At 52.8% G+C, this 17,997-nt stretch overlaps 1 protein-coding gene across 1 annotated transcript; it reads right to left on the bottom strand.

Annotated features, from left to right (window-relative positions):
* Positions 1-12,281: 12,281 nt before the first annotated feature.
* On the bottom strand, positions 12,282-13,241 carry LOC143173979 (olfactory receptor 14C36-like). The gene has a single exon (XM_076364086.1). It carries the CDS (start codon positions 13,239-13,241, stop codon positions 12,282-12,284), a length of 960 nt encoding a protein of 319 aa, XP_076220201.1.
* Between the last annotated feature and the right edge of the window lie 4,756 nt (positions 13,242-17,997).

Raw genomic sequence — 17,997 nt, 5'->3', positions numbered from 1 at the left:
AAACCTCTGACTTGGGTACTGTCAACTTCACTGCTAAAAGAGAGGGAGGTGGAGGGATCTCAGCGCTTCCAGGTTCCTGCAGAAGATTTAAGGCCTCCGAGAAAGGAGCAGAAGATAACAGTTTTGAACTACCAGAGCCTTAGATCATTTGACATGTGAGGGCTCTGCTCCCCCCTTTCAGTCATTGGCACCCAGAAACCTCCTTGAGCTTTTCCTTTCTCTCCTTCCAAAAGCTGAGCAAGAAATGGGAAGAAAGGAAGCAGAACGGCCCTAGGCCTCTGACAATCAGCTGGGGTCTGGCACTTGGAGGGCCACGATGTCATTCCATTGTCCACCCGATAAAGAATCAAGCTGGGGAGTGACTGTGCAAGTCCGAATCAACAAGGTGCATGGACAGGCAAGGCTGTGTCTGTGGCTGTGTCTGGAGACCCGTACGCCTACAGCATAGATCAAGCTGGGGCTGAAACTCAGGCCTTGCTTCAATGGTGTCCTGGGCCCCTGGACAGAGAGGCAGGTGGAGGCCCCAGGTGATGCTGCTCAGGGCCATGAAGGCCTATGGATGCTCTCAGGGCCCTGACACTGCCCCCACGGGTTCCCACCTGCCAGTGCCCTCAGCAGGTCAAGTTCTCATGCCCTGATGTCCAGGGGTCTGTGCTCTGCTCATCTCCCTCCCCATGTCCCTGGGGATCTGGGAGACCACTGTTTCATGGTCACTACAGGCAAGGCTGACACTGGTCTTCACATCCCGGACCAGCTCTTCCTCTTTCGGGAGTACCAGGTCCAGGGGAGCATCAGACTGGGTGACCCGTTTGGCAGCCCTGTAAGAACTTTTCCAGGAACACCACAAGAAACCTCCTGGACAGTTTGGACCCTGCTGTCTCACTTGACCAGGGAATACCAGGGAGGCTGAGTCCCCCCTAAGAGCCAGGGCCTGTGATCCACAGATTTCCTCATGTCATTTAAAAAAGACATTGTTCATTCCTCACCCTGCCTCTACGACCTGTAACTCTGTCCTGGATCTGGCTGGGATGGAGTCAATTCTCTTCACAGCAGACCACATGGCGATCTGCTTTGGATTTCTTCGTAAAGCAGCACTGATGACACACCGGGTGTTTTGGCTATGGCTGAGCCGTCCTTGCAGAGCAGGAAGGTTTTCTCTTTCTCACGCTCTGCCCCCACTGCAGGTGGGCTGGGGGTGCACAAGAAGTTGGCAGGGACAGAGCTGGGACAGCTGACCCCGACTGACCAAAGGGATATTCCCTTCCATATGATGTCATGCTCAGCAAAAAGTCTCAAGGAAAGATGGAGGAAGGGGGGACGTTTGTGGTCTTGGCATTTCTCTTCCTCAGTCACTGATACACACGATGAAGTCCCGCTTTCCTGGGAATGGCTCAACGTCTGCCTGCCAAGGGGAAGTAGTGAATGCGTGCTTCATTTTGCTTTGCTTGCCCACACAGCTGTTGCTTCACTTATTCAACCATCTTTGCCTCGATCCAAGAGTTTTCTCGCTTTGGCACTTCTGATTCTCTCCCCCATCCCGCTGGGGGTGGAAGGGGTGAGTGAGCAAGTGACTCTGTGGTGCTTAGCTGCTGGCTGGGGTCAAAGCAAACAGAACTACTACTGCAGTCTCATCCTTCCTGGTCTCTCCTTTGACCGCCGCCCACAAGCTCCCCCCTAACCTGTTGCCTGTATCAGAGAGGAGATAGGATATCTCCATACAGGTGAGCTGCCCTGACATCACACAGGGCATTCCTCCCTCCTTGTCTTCCCTGTCGGTCTCTCCTCAAGGCGCTGTCTCTCCATCCACCACAAAAGCCGTGGGAGCTGTCCTTCCCCACCTCAGCTCTTCTTCCACTGAAGTCACAGCTCTGTGATGGCACACGGGGCTCCTGCTGTCTGTGGCCCAGGCTGTGGGCTCTGATGGACATTTGGGCGGCAGCACTTGAGATGTGGCACTTCAGGTGTGGCCAAGGGCAGATTGTCACATGGAAACCTGGTGCGCAGAGCTTGGACCCCTTGCGTGGAAAGGCTTGGCTTCCCAGCAGAGGCATGCTGGAGTGGATGGCAGGTGGCGACATCGTGATGGATGAGGTTCCCACAAGGAGAGCACAAGCTGGAGTCCCCAAGGCCCGAGAGAAAGAGGCCTGGGCTGTGCAGCCCTGGCAGGAGAGGGCTTTGCTGTCCCAGGTGACCCTGCAGCACCGTGGGGCCTGGGCCAGAGGTGGAGCTGATCTCCAAGAAGGACAAGGTGCTGCTGAGAAAGTCCCTGTGGGAAGAAAGCCTGTGATCCAGCCACACTGTGGACATCATGCTGGGGGCCGACTGGCCAAGTAGCAGCTCTGCAGAGAAGGACCTTGGCCTCCCAGAGGACAACAAGCTGAGCACGAGCCAGCAATGCCCCCTCGCGGCAAAGGCCAACAGCCTCCTGGGCTGCATTCGGAAAAGCATTGCTGGGTGATGGAGGGAGGTGACCCGTCCCCTCTTCTCAGCACTGGTGAGGCCACGTCTGGAGTGTTTTGTCCAGGGCTGGGCTCCCCAGTACAAGAAAGCTGTTGACCTACTCAAGCAAGTCCAGCAAAGGGCCACAGAGCTGGTTTCAGGGATTGTAGCGTCTTTCATAGGAGGAAATGGCTGACAGATGTGGGTCTGTTCAGCCTGGAGAAAAAAAAAGTCTTGGAGGGATCATATTAATGTCTATAAAATTCCATCTGAAGCCAAGAAAACACTTTTAGACTGTGAGGGTGGTCAGTCACTGGAACGGGTTGCCTGGAGAGGTTGTGGAGTGCCCGTCCATGGAGATATTTGAAACCCACCTAGACAAGGTGCTGAGCAACCTGCTGTAGCGGACCCTGCCTCAGCTGGGGGGTTGAACCAGACGATCCCCAGAGGTCCCTTCCAACCTCAACATTGCCGCGATTCTGGGAGTATAAAGAAGTAAGACAGGAAGAAATGAACAACACGTAGCCTTGACCGCATATATGGTGGGATCCCATGGACAAGACCCACGCTGGAGCAGGGGAGAAGTGTGAGGAGGAAGGAGCAGCAGAGATGTTCTTTGACTGTTAACCCCCTCTTCATCACCACCCCTGCTCCTCTTGGGGTTGGGGAGGGTAGATGAATTGGGAGCAATGGAGTAATTTGAGCCTGGGAGAAAGTGTGAGGGCAAGGGTCTTTAATAGTTTTGTCATTGTTTCTCACAATCCACATCTTTTTTAATTGGCAATACATTAAATTGATCTTCGGCAAGTCCACACCTCTTTGCCCGTGACAGTAATTGGTAACTGATCTCCTTGACTTTACCTTGACCCATGAGATTCCTGGTTTATTTTCTCCCCTTGTCCTGTTGAGTCAGGGGAGTGAGGGAGTGAGCAGCTGGGTGGCTGTCTGGCTGCTGGCCAAGGTGAACCCACCACAGGGCCGCATCAGGACTGCTGCGTCCAGTATGGGGCTTCCCAGCACAAGGAAGACCCTACACCGAATGGAGCGAGTCCTGCAGAGGCCAGAAGGATGGTTGAGGCCTGGAGCACAGTATGGAGAAGCAGAGGCTGAGAGAGCTGGGGTTTTTGAGAAATTGTTCAGGGTGAAACAGTGGAGCAAGGGCCCAGGCCCGTTGGTGGGACCTCAGTCAATGGAGATTTTCAATATTGGAAAGATCCAAGGGACAAGGCCATGAGCACCTGATCTCTTTGGAGTTGTCTGAGAAAGGGCTTGGCTGAGAGACCAGCAGTGGCCAGAGCTCCGGGACTCGTGTGTCGTAAGAGTCAGTAGGAAACCGGTTCCCTTTCTATTAATGAGTGCGGTGGAGTTGGGTATCACAGGGCCCCGGAGGAGGACAGAGGTGACCATGCAGCAGCAAAGGTCCCTCCTCAGGGCTGGGGTGTACGACCAGACATGGAAATGGCCAGTGTGCGGGACTGATCTGGGACAGTTTTCCCAGGGCAGCTTCCCCGGGGTGTCCAGGGAACATGGCACAGAGCGGGCCCCTCTCTTCCGCACCTTTGGTGCCTTGCTTCCTTCACCACGACGCCTGGCTCTGCACCGTGAGCACCCTGCTGGGTGCCCTCACCCTGCACACTCTCACAGCGTTGGGAACACTGGTGTTTCCCTCTCCTGGGCTCTTTCCAGCCCAGCCCAGCCTCTCCCCACCTCTCCCCACCTCCCCTGCCCTCTACAGCAGCCCAGCACAGCCCAGCCCAGCCCAGCGGAGCAGCCCAGTCTGGGCTGGTCCCACTGCAGTGCTCATCGCAGGGTGCTGCAGAGCTCTGGCCATGCGGCAACAGCCCCAGCCCCTCTGAAGGGCACAGCAGGTCCTGGGGGGCAGAGAGGGGTCTCAGCCTCCCCACCAGCCCCAGGGCTGATGCTTGCCAAAATACCACAAGGAAACAGAGGCCAGTCACTCCCAGGATCTCCTGCAGTCATCTTGTTGGTGATCCGCAACCCCAACTGCATTTGACCTCTTCTCTGCTCCCACCAGCCCCACTCCCCAGGACAGCACGAGAGCCCTGGGCCTCCTCAGGCAGCTCCCACATCTCTCCAGTCTCCCCTTCCTGTGCCTGCTGGATCCCCTGTCCTGGTTTCGGCAGGGATAGAGTTAATTTCCTTTCTAGTAGCTGGTACAGTGGTTTGGATTTAGGATGAGAACAAAGTTGATAACACACCGGTGTTTTAGTTGTTGCTAGGTAATGCTTACACTAGCCAAGGACTTTTCAGCTTCCCATGCTCTACTGACTGAGGAGGCTGGAGGTGCACAAGAAGCTGGGAGGGGGCACAGCCAAACTGGCCAAAGGGACATTCCATACCATGTGACGTCATGCTCAGTACATAAACTGGGAAAAGCTGGCCGGGGGGGCCGCTGCTCGGGGACTGGCTGGGCATCGGTCAGCGGGTGGTGAGCAATTGTGCTGTGCATCACTTGTTTTGTGTATTATTATTATTATTATCATATTATTATTATCATTTTATTTCAATTATTAAACTGTTTTTATCTCAACCCACGAGTCTTTCTAACTTGTGCTCTTCCAATTCTCTCCCCCATCCCACCGGGTGGGGGGGAGTGAGCGAGCGGCTGCGTGGTGCTTAATTGCTGACTGAGATTAAACCACGACAGTCCTTTTTGGCACCCAACGTGGGGCACGAAGGGTTTGAGATAATAACAGATTAACCGGAGTGTATTAAGGAACTTATATCTGTTAATAGTTGAGGGTCACAATGTTGGTTTCTCTGTTCTCGATATTGATTTGTATAATCTGCATCGCACTCTTTTTCCTGCTGTACATGTTAAAGATTGGTGTTGGGTTTTGCAGTTTGCTGTGGTCTGCAGTGAATAGTAATGTCTCGCTTGTGAGGTTTGTTTTTAGAACATTGACCTTGACGTTTCTGTGGTATGTAAACTTCGCAATGAAGCCGTTACTGTACCACGGAGATCGTTTCGTGGAGACAACTAGCAATTGCAGTAACTTTTCTGAGAGTTTTTTTACGGAGGAAATACAGAATGGCAGGGTCACTACCTTCTTCTATGATGTTTCCTCCTTCATTACAGTAATTTTTCAGTATTTTGAGCATCCTTGGGCAGTTAAGATACTTCTATTAATACTTCTTGGGAATATTGTTTCGGTTTTGTCTAAAGTTGGTAAGCAATTTAAGAATATCATCCAGAGATCTGCCCCAAGGGTGAATAATTATGAGTGGCAGGGTGTGTGGGACAAGATGGGCAAGTACCTAGGCCAATGGGCACCCCCAGTGTTTTGGAACTTCACCCCTGAGCAAGTGCAGAATCCTGAAAAGTTAGTAGAATATTTGGAAAAAGTATGCTGTCACCCTGGCAACTCTAGAGAGATGCAACTCATTGCAACGTGCTGGGGCCTGGCCCATGCCTACCGAGCCCTGTTCAACACCATTCAGTACCCTCAAAGGGAAGAGAAGGTCTCTGGCTCTGACAGTAAAATGACACGCACTGCGGCCACTCAGACCCGGGCAACAGGCCGTGCAGCCACTCAAACCCGGGCAACACGCACTACGGCCACTCCAACCCCGGCGACAGGCTCTGCGGCCACTCAGACCCCGGCGACAGGCCCTGTGGCCACTCCAACCCCGGCGACAGGCCCTGCGGCCACTCCAACCCCGGCGACATGCACTGCGGCCACTCCAACCCCGGCGACAGGCCCTGCGGCCACTCCAACCCCGGCGACATGCACTGCGGCCACTCCAACCCCGGCGACAGGCTCTGCGGCCACTCAGACCCCAGCAACACGCCCTGTGGCTGAACCAAAGAACGAGCCTGTGCCGGTATCAGTCGCCCCTGTACACAAGAAGAAATTTTGGAAGCGGAAGTCGGCTCGTTTAGTAAGGGAGGAAGAAGCTTCTTCTAAAAGGGAACCGGAGGAAGAACTGTACGAGTACCCTGGAGAAGGGCCATCACGAGAACGGGAGGAGGAGACCCGGCCGCTGATCGGGGAGGAGGAAGAGGAAGAACTCATAAACGAGGCAGTGACCACCCGATCTCTATCCCTGAGTGAGCTGCGAGATATACGAAAAGATTTCAGCCGCCGTCCAGGTGAGCATATTGTCACCTGGCTGCTCCGATGCTGGGATAATGGGGCCAGTAGCCTGGAATTAGAGGGTAGGGAAGCCAAGCAGCTGGGATCCCTTTCTAGGGAAGGGGGCATTGATAAAGCAATTGGAAAAGGGACACGTATCCTCAGCCTTTGGAGGCGACTCTTGTCAAGCGTGAAGGAAAGGTATCCCTTTAAGGAAGATGTCATATGTCGCCCAAGCAAGTGGGCCACCATGGAGAAGGGTATCCAGTTTCTGAGAGAATTAGCTGTGCTGGAGGTGATTTATGATGACCTGAACAATGAACAACTATCCAAAGATCCAGACGAAGTCAAGTGCACACGACCCATGTGGCGGAAGTTTATAAGGAGTGCACCATCGTCATACGCCAATTCATTGGCAGTGATAACCTGGAAAGATGGAGAGGAACAAACAGTGGATGAATTGGCTAGTCAACTCCGGCAATACGAGGAAAGTCTTTCTTCCTCCATCGTCTCGGCTGTGGAGAAACTGTCCGAAAAACTGTCCCGGGAGATCCAGCAACTCAGAGAGGATAGGTCCTACTCCTCACCTATACGGACCAGTATCTCGGCTATTAGAAGTAAGCGTTCTTTTGCTCAAGAGAGAGAATATAAAGGATACACACCACGGGGCACCCTATGGTTTTACCTGCGTGACCACGGAGAGGACATGAGGAAGTGGGATGGGAAACCTACTGCAGCCCTAGGGGCACGGGTACGCGAATTACAAGGGAAAACAATCACAGAAAGAGGTTCTTCCAGGAAAATTGCTGCTCCAGTTTCCAGCGGGCAGTTCCCCAGAGAGAGTAGAAGGGCTGATCTTACTCTTGATCTTAATAAAGAAACTTCTGACTCATACGTACAAGAAATGAGAAACGAGTACTGTGATGAGGATTAGAGGGGCCCTGCCTCCAGCCAGGGGGAGGAAAGGGACAACCGGGTTTACTGGACTGTGTGGATTCGGTGGCCTGGCACATCAGACCCACAGAAGTATAAGGCTCTGGTAGACACCGGTGCACAGTGTACCCTAATGCCATCAAGATATATAGGAACAGAACCCATCTATATTTCTGGGGTGACGGGGGGATCCCAACAGCTATCTGTATTGGAAGCCGAAGTGAGTCTAACTGGGAATGGGTGGCAAAAGCACCCCATTGTGACTGGCCCAGATGCTCCGTGCATCCTTGGCATAGACTACCTCAGGAGAGGGTATTTCAAGGACCCAAAAGGGTACAGGTGGGCTTTTGGTATAGCTGCCTTGGAGACGGAGGAGATTAAACAGCTGTCCACCTTGCCTGGTCTCTCGGAGGACCCTTCTGTTGTGGGGTTGCTGAAGGTCGAAGACCAACAAGTGCCAATCGCTACCACCACAGTGCACCGGCGGCAATATCGCACCAACCGAGACTCCCTGATTCCCATTCATGAGCTGATTCGTCGACTGGAGAGCCAAGGAGTGATCAGCAAGACCCACTCACCCTTTAACAGTCCCATATGGCCAGTGCGGAAGTCTAATGGAGAGTGGAGACTAACAGTAGACTATCGTGGCCTAAATGAAGTCACGCCACCGCTGAGTGCTGCTGTGCCAGACATGCTAGAACTTCAATATGAATTGGAATCAAAGGCAGCCAAGTGGTATGCCACAATTGATATTGCTAATGCATTTTTCTCAATCCCTTTGGCAGCAGAGTGCAGGCCACAGTTTGCTTTCACTTGGAGGGGTGTCCAGTACACCTGGAACCGACTGCCCCAGGGGTGGAAACACAGCCCTACCATTTGCCATGGACTGATCCAGACTGCATTAGAACAGGGTGGAGCTCCAGAACACCTGCAATACATTGATGATATCATCGTGTGGGGCAACACAGCAGAAGAAGTTTTTGAAAAAGGGAAGGAAATAGTCCAAATCCTGCTGAAGGCCGGTTTTGCCATAAAACAAAGTAAGGTCAAGGGACCTGCACAGGAGATCCAGTTTTTAGGAATAAAATGGCAAGATGGACGTCGTCAGATCCCAATAGATGTGATCAACAAAATAACAGCCATGTCTCCACCAACTAGCAAAAAAGAAACACAAGCTTTCTTAGGCGTCGTGGGTTTTTGGAGAATGCACATTCCAAATTACAGTCTGATTGTAAACCCTCTCTATCAAGTGACCCGGAAGAAGAACGATTTCAAATGGGGCCCTGAGCAACGACAAGCTTTTGAACAAATTAAACGGGAGATAGTTCATGCAGTAGCCCTGGGGCCAGTCCGGGCAGGGCAAGATGTAAAAAATGTGCTCTATACCGCAGCCGGGGAGAATGGCCCTACCTGGAGCCTCTGGCAGAAAGCACCAGGGGAGACTCGAGGTCGACCCCTAGGGTTTTGGAGTCGGGGATACAGAGGATCCGAGGCCCGCTATACTCCAACTGAAAAAGAGATATTAGCAGCATATGAAGGGGTTCGAGCTGCTTCAGAAGTGATCGGCACTGAAGCACAGCTCCTCCTGGCACCCCGACTGCCGGTGCTGGGCTGGATGTTCAGAGGGAGGGTCCCCTGTACACATCATGCAACTGATGCTACATGGAGTAAGTGGGTCGCACTAATCACACAACGGGCTCGAATAGGAAACCCCAGTTGCCCAGGAATTCTGGAAGTGATCATGGATTGGCCAGAGGGCAAAGATTTTGGAATATTGCCAGAGGAGGAGGTAACGCGTGCTGAAGAGGCCCCAATGTATAATGAACTACCAGAAAATGAGAAGCAATATGCCCTGTTCACTGATGGGTCCTGTCGTCTTGTGGGAAAACATCGGAGGTGGAAAGCTGCTGTATGGAGTCCTATGCGACAAGTTGTAGAAACGGCTGAAGGAGAAGGTGAATCAAGCCAATTTGCAGAAGTAAAGGCCATCCAGCTGGCTTTAGACATTGCTGATCGAGAAAAGTGGCCAGTGCTCTATCTCTATACTGACTCATGGATGGTGGCAAATGCCCTGTGGGGGTGGTTGCAGCAATGGAAGCAGAGCAACTGGCAGCGCAGAGGCAAACCCATCTGGGCTGCCGCATTGTGGCAAGATATTGCTGCCCGGGTGGAGAACCTGGTTGTAAAAGTCCGTCACGTAGATGCTCACGTACCCAAGAGTCGGGCCACTGAAGAACATCAAAACAACCAGCAGGTGGATCAGGCTGCTAAGATTGAAGTGGCTCAGGTGGATCTGGACTGGCAACATAAAGGTGAATTATTTCTAGCTCGGTGGGCCCATGACACCTCAGGTCACCAAGGAAGAGATGCAACATACAGATGGGCTCGTGATCGAGGGGTGGACTTGACCATGGACACTATTGCACAGGTTATCCATGAATGCGAAACATGTGCTGCAATCAAGCAAGCCAAGCGGTTAAAGCCTCTCTGGTATGGAGGACGATGGTTGAAATATAAATATGGGGAGGCCTGGCAGATCGATTATATCACACTCCCACAAACCCACCAAGGCAAGCGCCACGTGCTTACAATGGTGGAGGCAACCACCGGATGGCTGGAAACATATCCCGTACCCCATGCCACTGCCCGGAACACTATCCTGGGCCTTGAAAAGCAAGTCCTATGGCGACATGGCACCCCAGAAAGAATTGAGTCAGACAATGGGACTCATTTCCGAAACAACCTCATAGACACCTGGGCCAAAGAGCACGGCATTGAGTGGGTGTATCACATCCCCTATCATGCACCAGCTTCTGGGAAAATTGAACGATACAATGGACTGTTAAAGACTACGCTGAGAGCAATGGGTGGTGGGACGTTCAAACATTGGGATACACATTTAGCAAAGGCCACCTGGTTAGTCAACACTCGGGGATCTGCCAATCGAGCAGGCCCTGCCCAGTCAGAACTTTTACGTACTGTAGATGGGAATAAAGTCCCTGTAGTGCACATAAAAAATATGCTGGGGAAGACAGTCTGGGTTATTCCTGCCTCGGGCAGAGGCAGACCCATCCGTGGGATTGCTTTTGCTCAAGGACCTGGGTGCACTTGGTGGATAATGCGGAAGGATGGGGAAGTCCGATGTGTGCCTCAAGGGGATTTGATTTTGGGTGAGAATAGCCAATGATCTGAATTATGTGATGTTAAGTACTAATTATAGTTATAATAGTTATACTAATAATACTAATAATATTATATGCCATACTAATGTTATTATAATAAGAATCACCCAGATTAATGAAGAATAACTTCAGTGAAACCAAGCAAAGCACAGTGATGATGGTACCAGAACTGACTTCAACATGAAACAATCCAACACCACATACCATCTCCATTTTTCCTGCCCTGAAAGATTATTATGACAGATGGAGCCTGAAGTCATGGACTAAATGAACTCACCGAACATTTTAGAGGGATGGCCCACAGATGAAGGGAATGATATCTGTGTATGTGTGTATATATATATATAAAAAGGGGTGGTGATTAATGAAAATGTACTGGAAAATGTGAGACTTGAGCATGATGCAAATGGTATAGAATAAGGGGTGGATATTGTCCTGGTTTCGGCAGGGATAGAGTTAATTTCCTTTCTAGTAGCTGGTACAGTGTTTTGGATTTAGGATGAGAACAAAGTTGATAACACACCGGTGTTTTAGTTGTTGCTAGGTAATGCTTACACTAGCCAAGGACTTTTCAGCTTCCCATGCTCTACTGACTGAGGAGGCTGGAGGTGCACAAGAAGCTGGGAGGGGGCACAGCCAAACTGGCCAAAGGGACATTCCATACCATGTGACGTCATGCTCAGTACATAAACTGGGAAAAGCTGGCCGGGGGGGCCGCTGCTCGGGGACTGGCTGGGCATCGGTCAGCGGGTGGTGAGCAATTGTGCTGTGCATCACTTGTTTTGTGTATTATTATTATTATTATCATATTATTATTATCATTTTATTTCAATTATTAAACTGTTTTTATCTCAACCCACGAGTCTTTCTAACTTGTGCTCTTCCAATTCTCTCCCCCATCCCACCGGGTGGGGGGGAGTGAGCGAGCGGCTGCGTGGTGCTTAATTGCTGACTGAGATTAAACCACGACATCCCCACTGACTCCCATGGCACTGCAGAGTCCTTTGTGGATACCTCAATCCAGTGCTTTACTTTGGGGGGACGTCACCTTTCAGGGTGTTGCACCTTCTGAGTCTCCATTCATTCCAACCCCAGGGCACGTGGCGAGTCCCCATCCTCGCCTCTCCTCACCCCTCCACATTCATTTCCAGAGAGTCTGCCGTATGCCATCAGTCCTGTCGTACATGAAGAAACCTGAGGAGAGAAGGGGAGCTCATGGACCATATCTCCCCTGCCATTGGACAACAAGAGGAGACCTTTTAAACCCAGAACATTTGGTCCAGTGGAACCCAATGGTACCATGAGCTTAACTCCCAACACATTGACAACAAAAGGAGAACAGACTCGTTAAAACACCAATCCCTCAGACATATTCTTGGACACAACCTTGGAGGAAGAGCCCAGCCTTCAGGTACTGCCTGGGAGATTCCGTTTTATTGAAGAGCTGCTATTGGGCATGCCACATCTGACAGAATGTTGTGCAAGAGTCAGACACAACAGGATCAAGCCTCAAGACAAGTAGTATAAACCCAGAAATTTATATATAATCAGGATTATCACAAGAGAAAAAAATGGACTCATGGCTGAAGATAAACTGGGGAACGTGAAGAGAAGGGGAGGCAGGTTGTTGTCACTGAAACAGCGTCCACTGGGCCAGTTTCCATAAAGCATCTCTGAGCTCCTGGTTCCTCATGCTGTAGATGAGGGGGTTCACTGCTGGAGGCACCACCGAGTACAGAAACGACACCACCAGGTCCAGGGATGGGGAGGAGATGGAGGGGGGCTTCAGGTTGGCAAACATGGCAGTGCTGAGAAACAGGGAGACCACGGCCAGGTGAGGGAGGCACGTGGAAAAGGCTTTGTGCCGTCCCTGCTCCGAGGGGATCCTCAGCACGGCCCTGAAGATCTGCACATAGGACACCACAAGGAAAACAAAACACCCCAAACCTAAACAGGCACTAACCACAATAAGCCCAACCTCCCTGAGGTAGGAGTCTGAGCAGGAGAGCTTGAGGATGTGGGGGATTTCACAGAAGAACTGGTCCAGGGCATTGCCTCGGCAGAGTGGGAGTGAAAATGTATTGGCCGTGTGCAGCAGAGCATGGAGAAACCCACTGCCCCAGGCAGCTGCTGCCATGTGGGCACAAGCTCTGCTGCCCAGCAGGGTCCCGTAGTGCAGGGGTTTGCAGATGGCAACGTAGCGGTCGTAGGCCATGACGGTGAGAAGGAAATACTCAGCTGAGATAAAAAAGACAAATAAAAAGAGCTGGGCAGCACACCCTTTGTAGGAGATGGCCCTGTTGTCCCAGAGGGAATTGGCCATGGCTTTGGGCAGAGTGGTGGAGATGGAGCCCAGGTCAAGGACGGAGAGGTTGAGGAGGAAGAAGTACATGGGGGTGTGGAGGCGGTGGTCGCAGGCTACGGCGGTGATGATGAGGCCGTTGCCCAGGAGGGCAGCCAGGTAGATGCCCAGGAAGAGCCAGAAGGTCAACAGCTGCAGCTCCCGTGAGTCTGCGAATGCCAGGAGGAGGAACTGGGTGATGGAGCTGCCATTGGACATCTGGTCCTGCTGGGCATCAGCACTGTCCATGGAGGAAAAGGCAGTAAAATGTTTACGTTAGACTAGTGTGAACAAAATCTACTTCATTTTCCCTAGAGCTGTGCTGTGTGGGAGAGGAGATCAGGGGCTTGCTCCGGGGAAGGGGTCTGGCCCGGCAGGGGGTGGCAGGGAGGTGCCCAGATCCCCCCTCCCCCAGCATTGCTGGGACCAGCTCCCCTCTCACTCCCTGCCCATCTCTGCTGCCTGGAGCTGTCCCTGCCAGGAGATGTTTCTCTGTCCCCACGTCTCCCTGCCAGTGCTCACAGGCTCCATCCAACCCGCTGCGTGCTCCACTCTGCCCTGCAGACCCCTCTTGGCAGCAGGACACCGCCCAGGGGCATCTCTGTGTGTGCAGGGTCTGAGGAGCAGCTCAGAAAAGTGCTAACCAGAACTGGGGTCTCAGGGCCTTCTCCAGGGCCTTCTCTAAGGCACTTCCTCAGAAATGCCTTAGAAATGATCTGGAGCTCTGAGCAGCCCTGACCCACACAGCACCCTCTCGACAGCAGAAGGACCCTGCCCTGCTGGGGGTCGCTCCTTCCACCCACAGCTTTTCCCCAAAGCACCGTGGGGAGTGCCCCGGGCAGGCTGAGTGCTGACCCTGGCAGGCGGCAGAGTCCCTTGCCCTGGCACACAGCCCCCTGGGGCGCAGGGACCCTGCTCGGAAGGACAGCCCTGGGCACCCCTGGCTGCACACCCACCTTCACAGCCCTGCAGCCGTCCCTGGGAGAAGGGAAACCTCATGCCCTGTCCCTCTGAAAGGGCAGCAGGGAAGCCCTGCTCTGCAACACCTCCTCCTCCTCTACGCTAGAGAAACACTGAGAGTCCTCCTGACAGATTCCATAAGCTGTGGTCATGTGCCAGCTTTAGGAGATCTCTCCAGGAACCGCAGCTGTGTTGCCCTGCAGCCAGAGACTTACTGTGTCAAGGGCTGTGAACATTTCTCCCACAGTGAACACTCAGCTCTCCTCCCACTCCACGCTGCCTTCTCTCTCTGCCTCGCTCCTCTCCCCTCGGTGCCTGCAGGCAGTGCCCTCAGCCCTGCTGCGCTTTGCAGAGGAGCTGCTCCTGGGCAGAGCTGTCTCTCGGCAGCGCTGCCCACTTGCCATGAGCTCCCTCCATCCCAGGAGCCCAGCCCAGCTCAGCAGCAGAGGACCAGCCCAGGGCAGCACTTTCCCTGCCCCCTCTGGGCTCCCAGGAGGTGTCCCTGGGCCTCCAGGGGAACCTGCTGTGAAACAGGCTGAAGGAATCACTGATGTTCCCTCCCTCAGCTGGGCAGAGAGACTTCTTTCCTGCTCTGTCAGTTCTCTTCCCAGAGACAGAGTTAGGTCCTATAATCCCTTTTTCTTGTCTCATCATCAGGCAGGACACCCAGACAGTGACAGGGAGGGATCTCCTTTACCCCTGCTGAGGGAAGGGATTCAGCAGAGTCAATGGAGGCATCTCATCCTGGGTCTGTAGTCCTGGGGCTGGAAGGGGTCTCATCTCCCTCCCATGCAGACCACAACCCACAGGAGGTGGGATTCCTCTTGCATCACTTCAGGTGGGCACAAAATCAGCACCTGCATCTCAGCTCCTTCTCTCAGCTCCCATGGCAAGAATGGGGCTAGAGAGCAGGAGGGAGCTGTTCAGACCCCAACACCTGGTGCCATCTGAGGTTCAGGGGGTGGTCTAAGATGTGTGCAGGTGACTGCAAGCTCTAGGGGAGCAATGCTGAGAGACAGGGCAGCATCTGGGGGCATCTTCTTGGAGGCTGCTGGGAAATTAACTGTGCCAGGTGGAATGACATCGGGTGCCCACATGTAGGACACCTGAACCTGTACATATTCCTTATGTCCTGGGCAGCCTAGAGAGGTATTCAGCTGACCAAATGGAGTCATGTGCCATGGGGAGAGCTAAGCCTCTCCCTTTCTCTTCTCCATCAGCTCTATTTTCTACATGTCCTTCCAGTAGAATGGCAGTTTTGTCAAGTGCATCCCTTGCACTCTCATTGTCTAAACTAATTCAGGGCACCTGAATCTTAAAGGAATCTCCAAACACAGGCCTGTAGCGCTATGTGAGATGCCAGGGCGCTCCAGCACAACTGCATGCAGCTGACATGGACAGCACAGGTCCTGTACAAGAACCCGATCCCCATTCAGACTAGTTGTGTGAGAAGCACCACCCAGGGCATCTCAGACAAATTCGGGGCCTTTGAACCAATGACCAAATCCCACCGCTGCAGTGACGTAAGGTCTGTCCCTTCTCTATCCAGTAGATGCTGGGCAGGGCATGAATGCCAAGCACATCACACCAGGGTCCCCCCACTCGTGTGCCTTCCCTCTCAATCTCTGCCATTCTTCTCTCCCCCATTGTTTAACCATCCCCTCGATGTCACAATCATGGATCAGGCCAATGATTTTCATTGTGCCGGTATCGCAGGAGGTCCACACCAAGGACACTCTCAACATCATCTCTTCCTTCCTGAGATCAGCTTCACCTCCACCACAAGCCCTCAGAGCCTGCAGAGACACCTCAGACAGCAAACCCCTCTCCTGCTCGGACTGCACAGCCCAGCTCTGTTCCTCTTTGGCCTTGGAGACAGCAGGCTTTGCCTTCTTTGTGGGCACCTCATTTCTTCTTTACATTGCCATCTGCTCTCCCCTCCACCATGTCTCTGCCCTGAAGCAAAGCCTTTGCACACTTGAGGTCTTGGGCGCCTCATAGCAGGTTTCCCTGTTGCAAGTCTGGTCCCAGCCCACACATGCCACAGCTGAGGTGCTGCAGCCCAGACATGCACCCATGCCCTCAGCCTGGGGCACAGCCAGGAGGAGCTGGAGCTCTGCGTGCAATCTCTTCATTCCACTTGGGGGGAATACCAGCTGAGGCGTGTTGGGACAGCTCACAGGATTGGGGTGCCGTGATGGGTGGGTACAGGATCATCAGGAGAGGCAGGCTGGAAAGATGAGGAGGGAGGTGTCCTGGGTGTGAAGGAGCTGCTTAGATGTGTTCAGCTCCTCTCTGGGATGAAGAAATTGGGTGAGCCCTTGTGGGTGAGGGTCAGAGGAGAGACTGGTAAGGGTGCCATTGTGGTGGGAGACAAAGAACCCACTGACGTTTCCTTGAGGACTTGAATTACCCTGGTACTCCCTGGAAGGAGACCACAAGAGTGTGCAAAGAGTCCTGGAGATTTCTGGAGGGGCTTGGGACACAGGGCTTTGTAACACAGCTGCCAGATTGGCCAAGGTCAGTGCTGGCAGATGGAGTGAACATTCAAGCAAGCCTGGGTGCTAGGACATCTTGGGTGGTAGGGGAGCATTAGCAGGGCTTTGGAAGAAGCTGGGGGAGGTGTTGTTGGGAACTCACAGGCACTGGCAAATCCTCAGAAAACTTGACCACCCATGAGAGGACAGCAGTTCCTTATGTTCCCAGTGCCTTGTGGCCTCCTCACCTCCACAGAGGCTGGGAGGTGTCCTCCCGCTGTCCTGCACTCAGCATTGCACACCCCCACCTCTCACTGCCCCCAGGAAAAGCCCCGAGACTCCCATGGGGGAAGAATCCCCTTTCCCAGGGGACAGGGCTCAGGCCTTTGCTCTCTTGATTGAGGAAATGCATCAAAGGCTTTCAGAGCCACCTCCACATGGGCTTTTCCACCTGTAACCAGTGCTTCTGACTTTCTGCTTCACCAGTCCCCAGGGACGGGAATCTTCTCTGGTCATGCCCTCCACACGGTCTCTCCAGTGATGGGCATCAGTGGGGCCTGCCAACACCCTCAGGAACTCCGAGTTTTGCTGCTGACTTTTACTTCTCTAGAGGCTTCTTCAATCTGCCAGGACCTGCAGGATCTTGCCACTAGAGGGCTCATTAACATGCAAAACGCCCCAACAAGCCAAGTGTCTGTGCGTAGTGTTCCTTAATCCCTCAGTTCTTATGGGGTTCTTTTGAGAGATTTCAGAAGCCAATAGATTTCAATACTAAACAAGAACAAGTTAGGGTTCCTTCTTTTTTTAATTTTTTCTTTGTATTTCTTCTTACACACATTAAGTGATATCAGCAATCTCCAGACAATATTGATCCTGAACGTCTCCTAATGGAGCCTGAATATGGAAGTCAAGACCCTTTCTGTCAGACCCTCTACGGACAGTCTTTGCCCCAACCCCACCATTTCTCTCACCAGGCAACTAGGACTTAGAGCAGCCTGTTCCAACCTGAGCTTTCCCCACTGACGTCTGTAGCTGCATGTTTCCGCTCCTGGGCACCAATTCCCACCTGCTTTACCGGGAAAAGGAGCTGACACGGAAGGATGTTTCTTAATTGCCAACAAAGAAAACCAAAGGAAGGCCCAGTTCAATAAACAAAAGACCTTCCTCAGCTGCATGGTGAGTCCACGTTACCTCCACCGAAGTTCACTTTCCATTCTGGACGGCCTTAGGCTAATCGCAAACCCATTGTTGTGTCAAGCACAGATCATCCCAAGACCCCCCAAAACTCTCCCTGCCCCGGACTCTGTCCATAGTCACCCTTTGCACACAGTGAGTCACACGTTGGAGTCACAAGCTCCCTCCATTCCCAGAGGCAAGCAAAGAGGCAGAGGGAATGAAATGCTCTCTCTTGACGAGCTAAAGCTGCACTGCTCCCAAAATGTCAGGGGCTCAGGAGCATCTTCAAGTAGACTCTGCAACACGCAGATCCCCTCATTTGTCATTCGCTGCAGGGTAAGTTACATGTGACTCCATTGTAGGTGAAGACAGGGATGAGAGTGACCTGCTAC

The sequence above is a fragment of the Aptenodytes patagonicus genome, unplaced genomic scaffold, assembly GCF_965638725.1.
Source record: "Aptenodytes patagonicus unplaced genomic scaffold, bAptPat1.pri.cur scaffold_562, whole genome shotgun sequence".
Taxonomy (NCBI): domain Eukaryota; kingdom Metazoa; phylum Chordata; class Aves; order Sphenisciformes; family Spheniscidae; genus Aptenodytes; species Aptenodytes patagonicus.
This window is presented reverse-complemented; position numbering and strand designations above follow the sequence as displayed.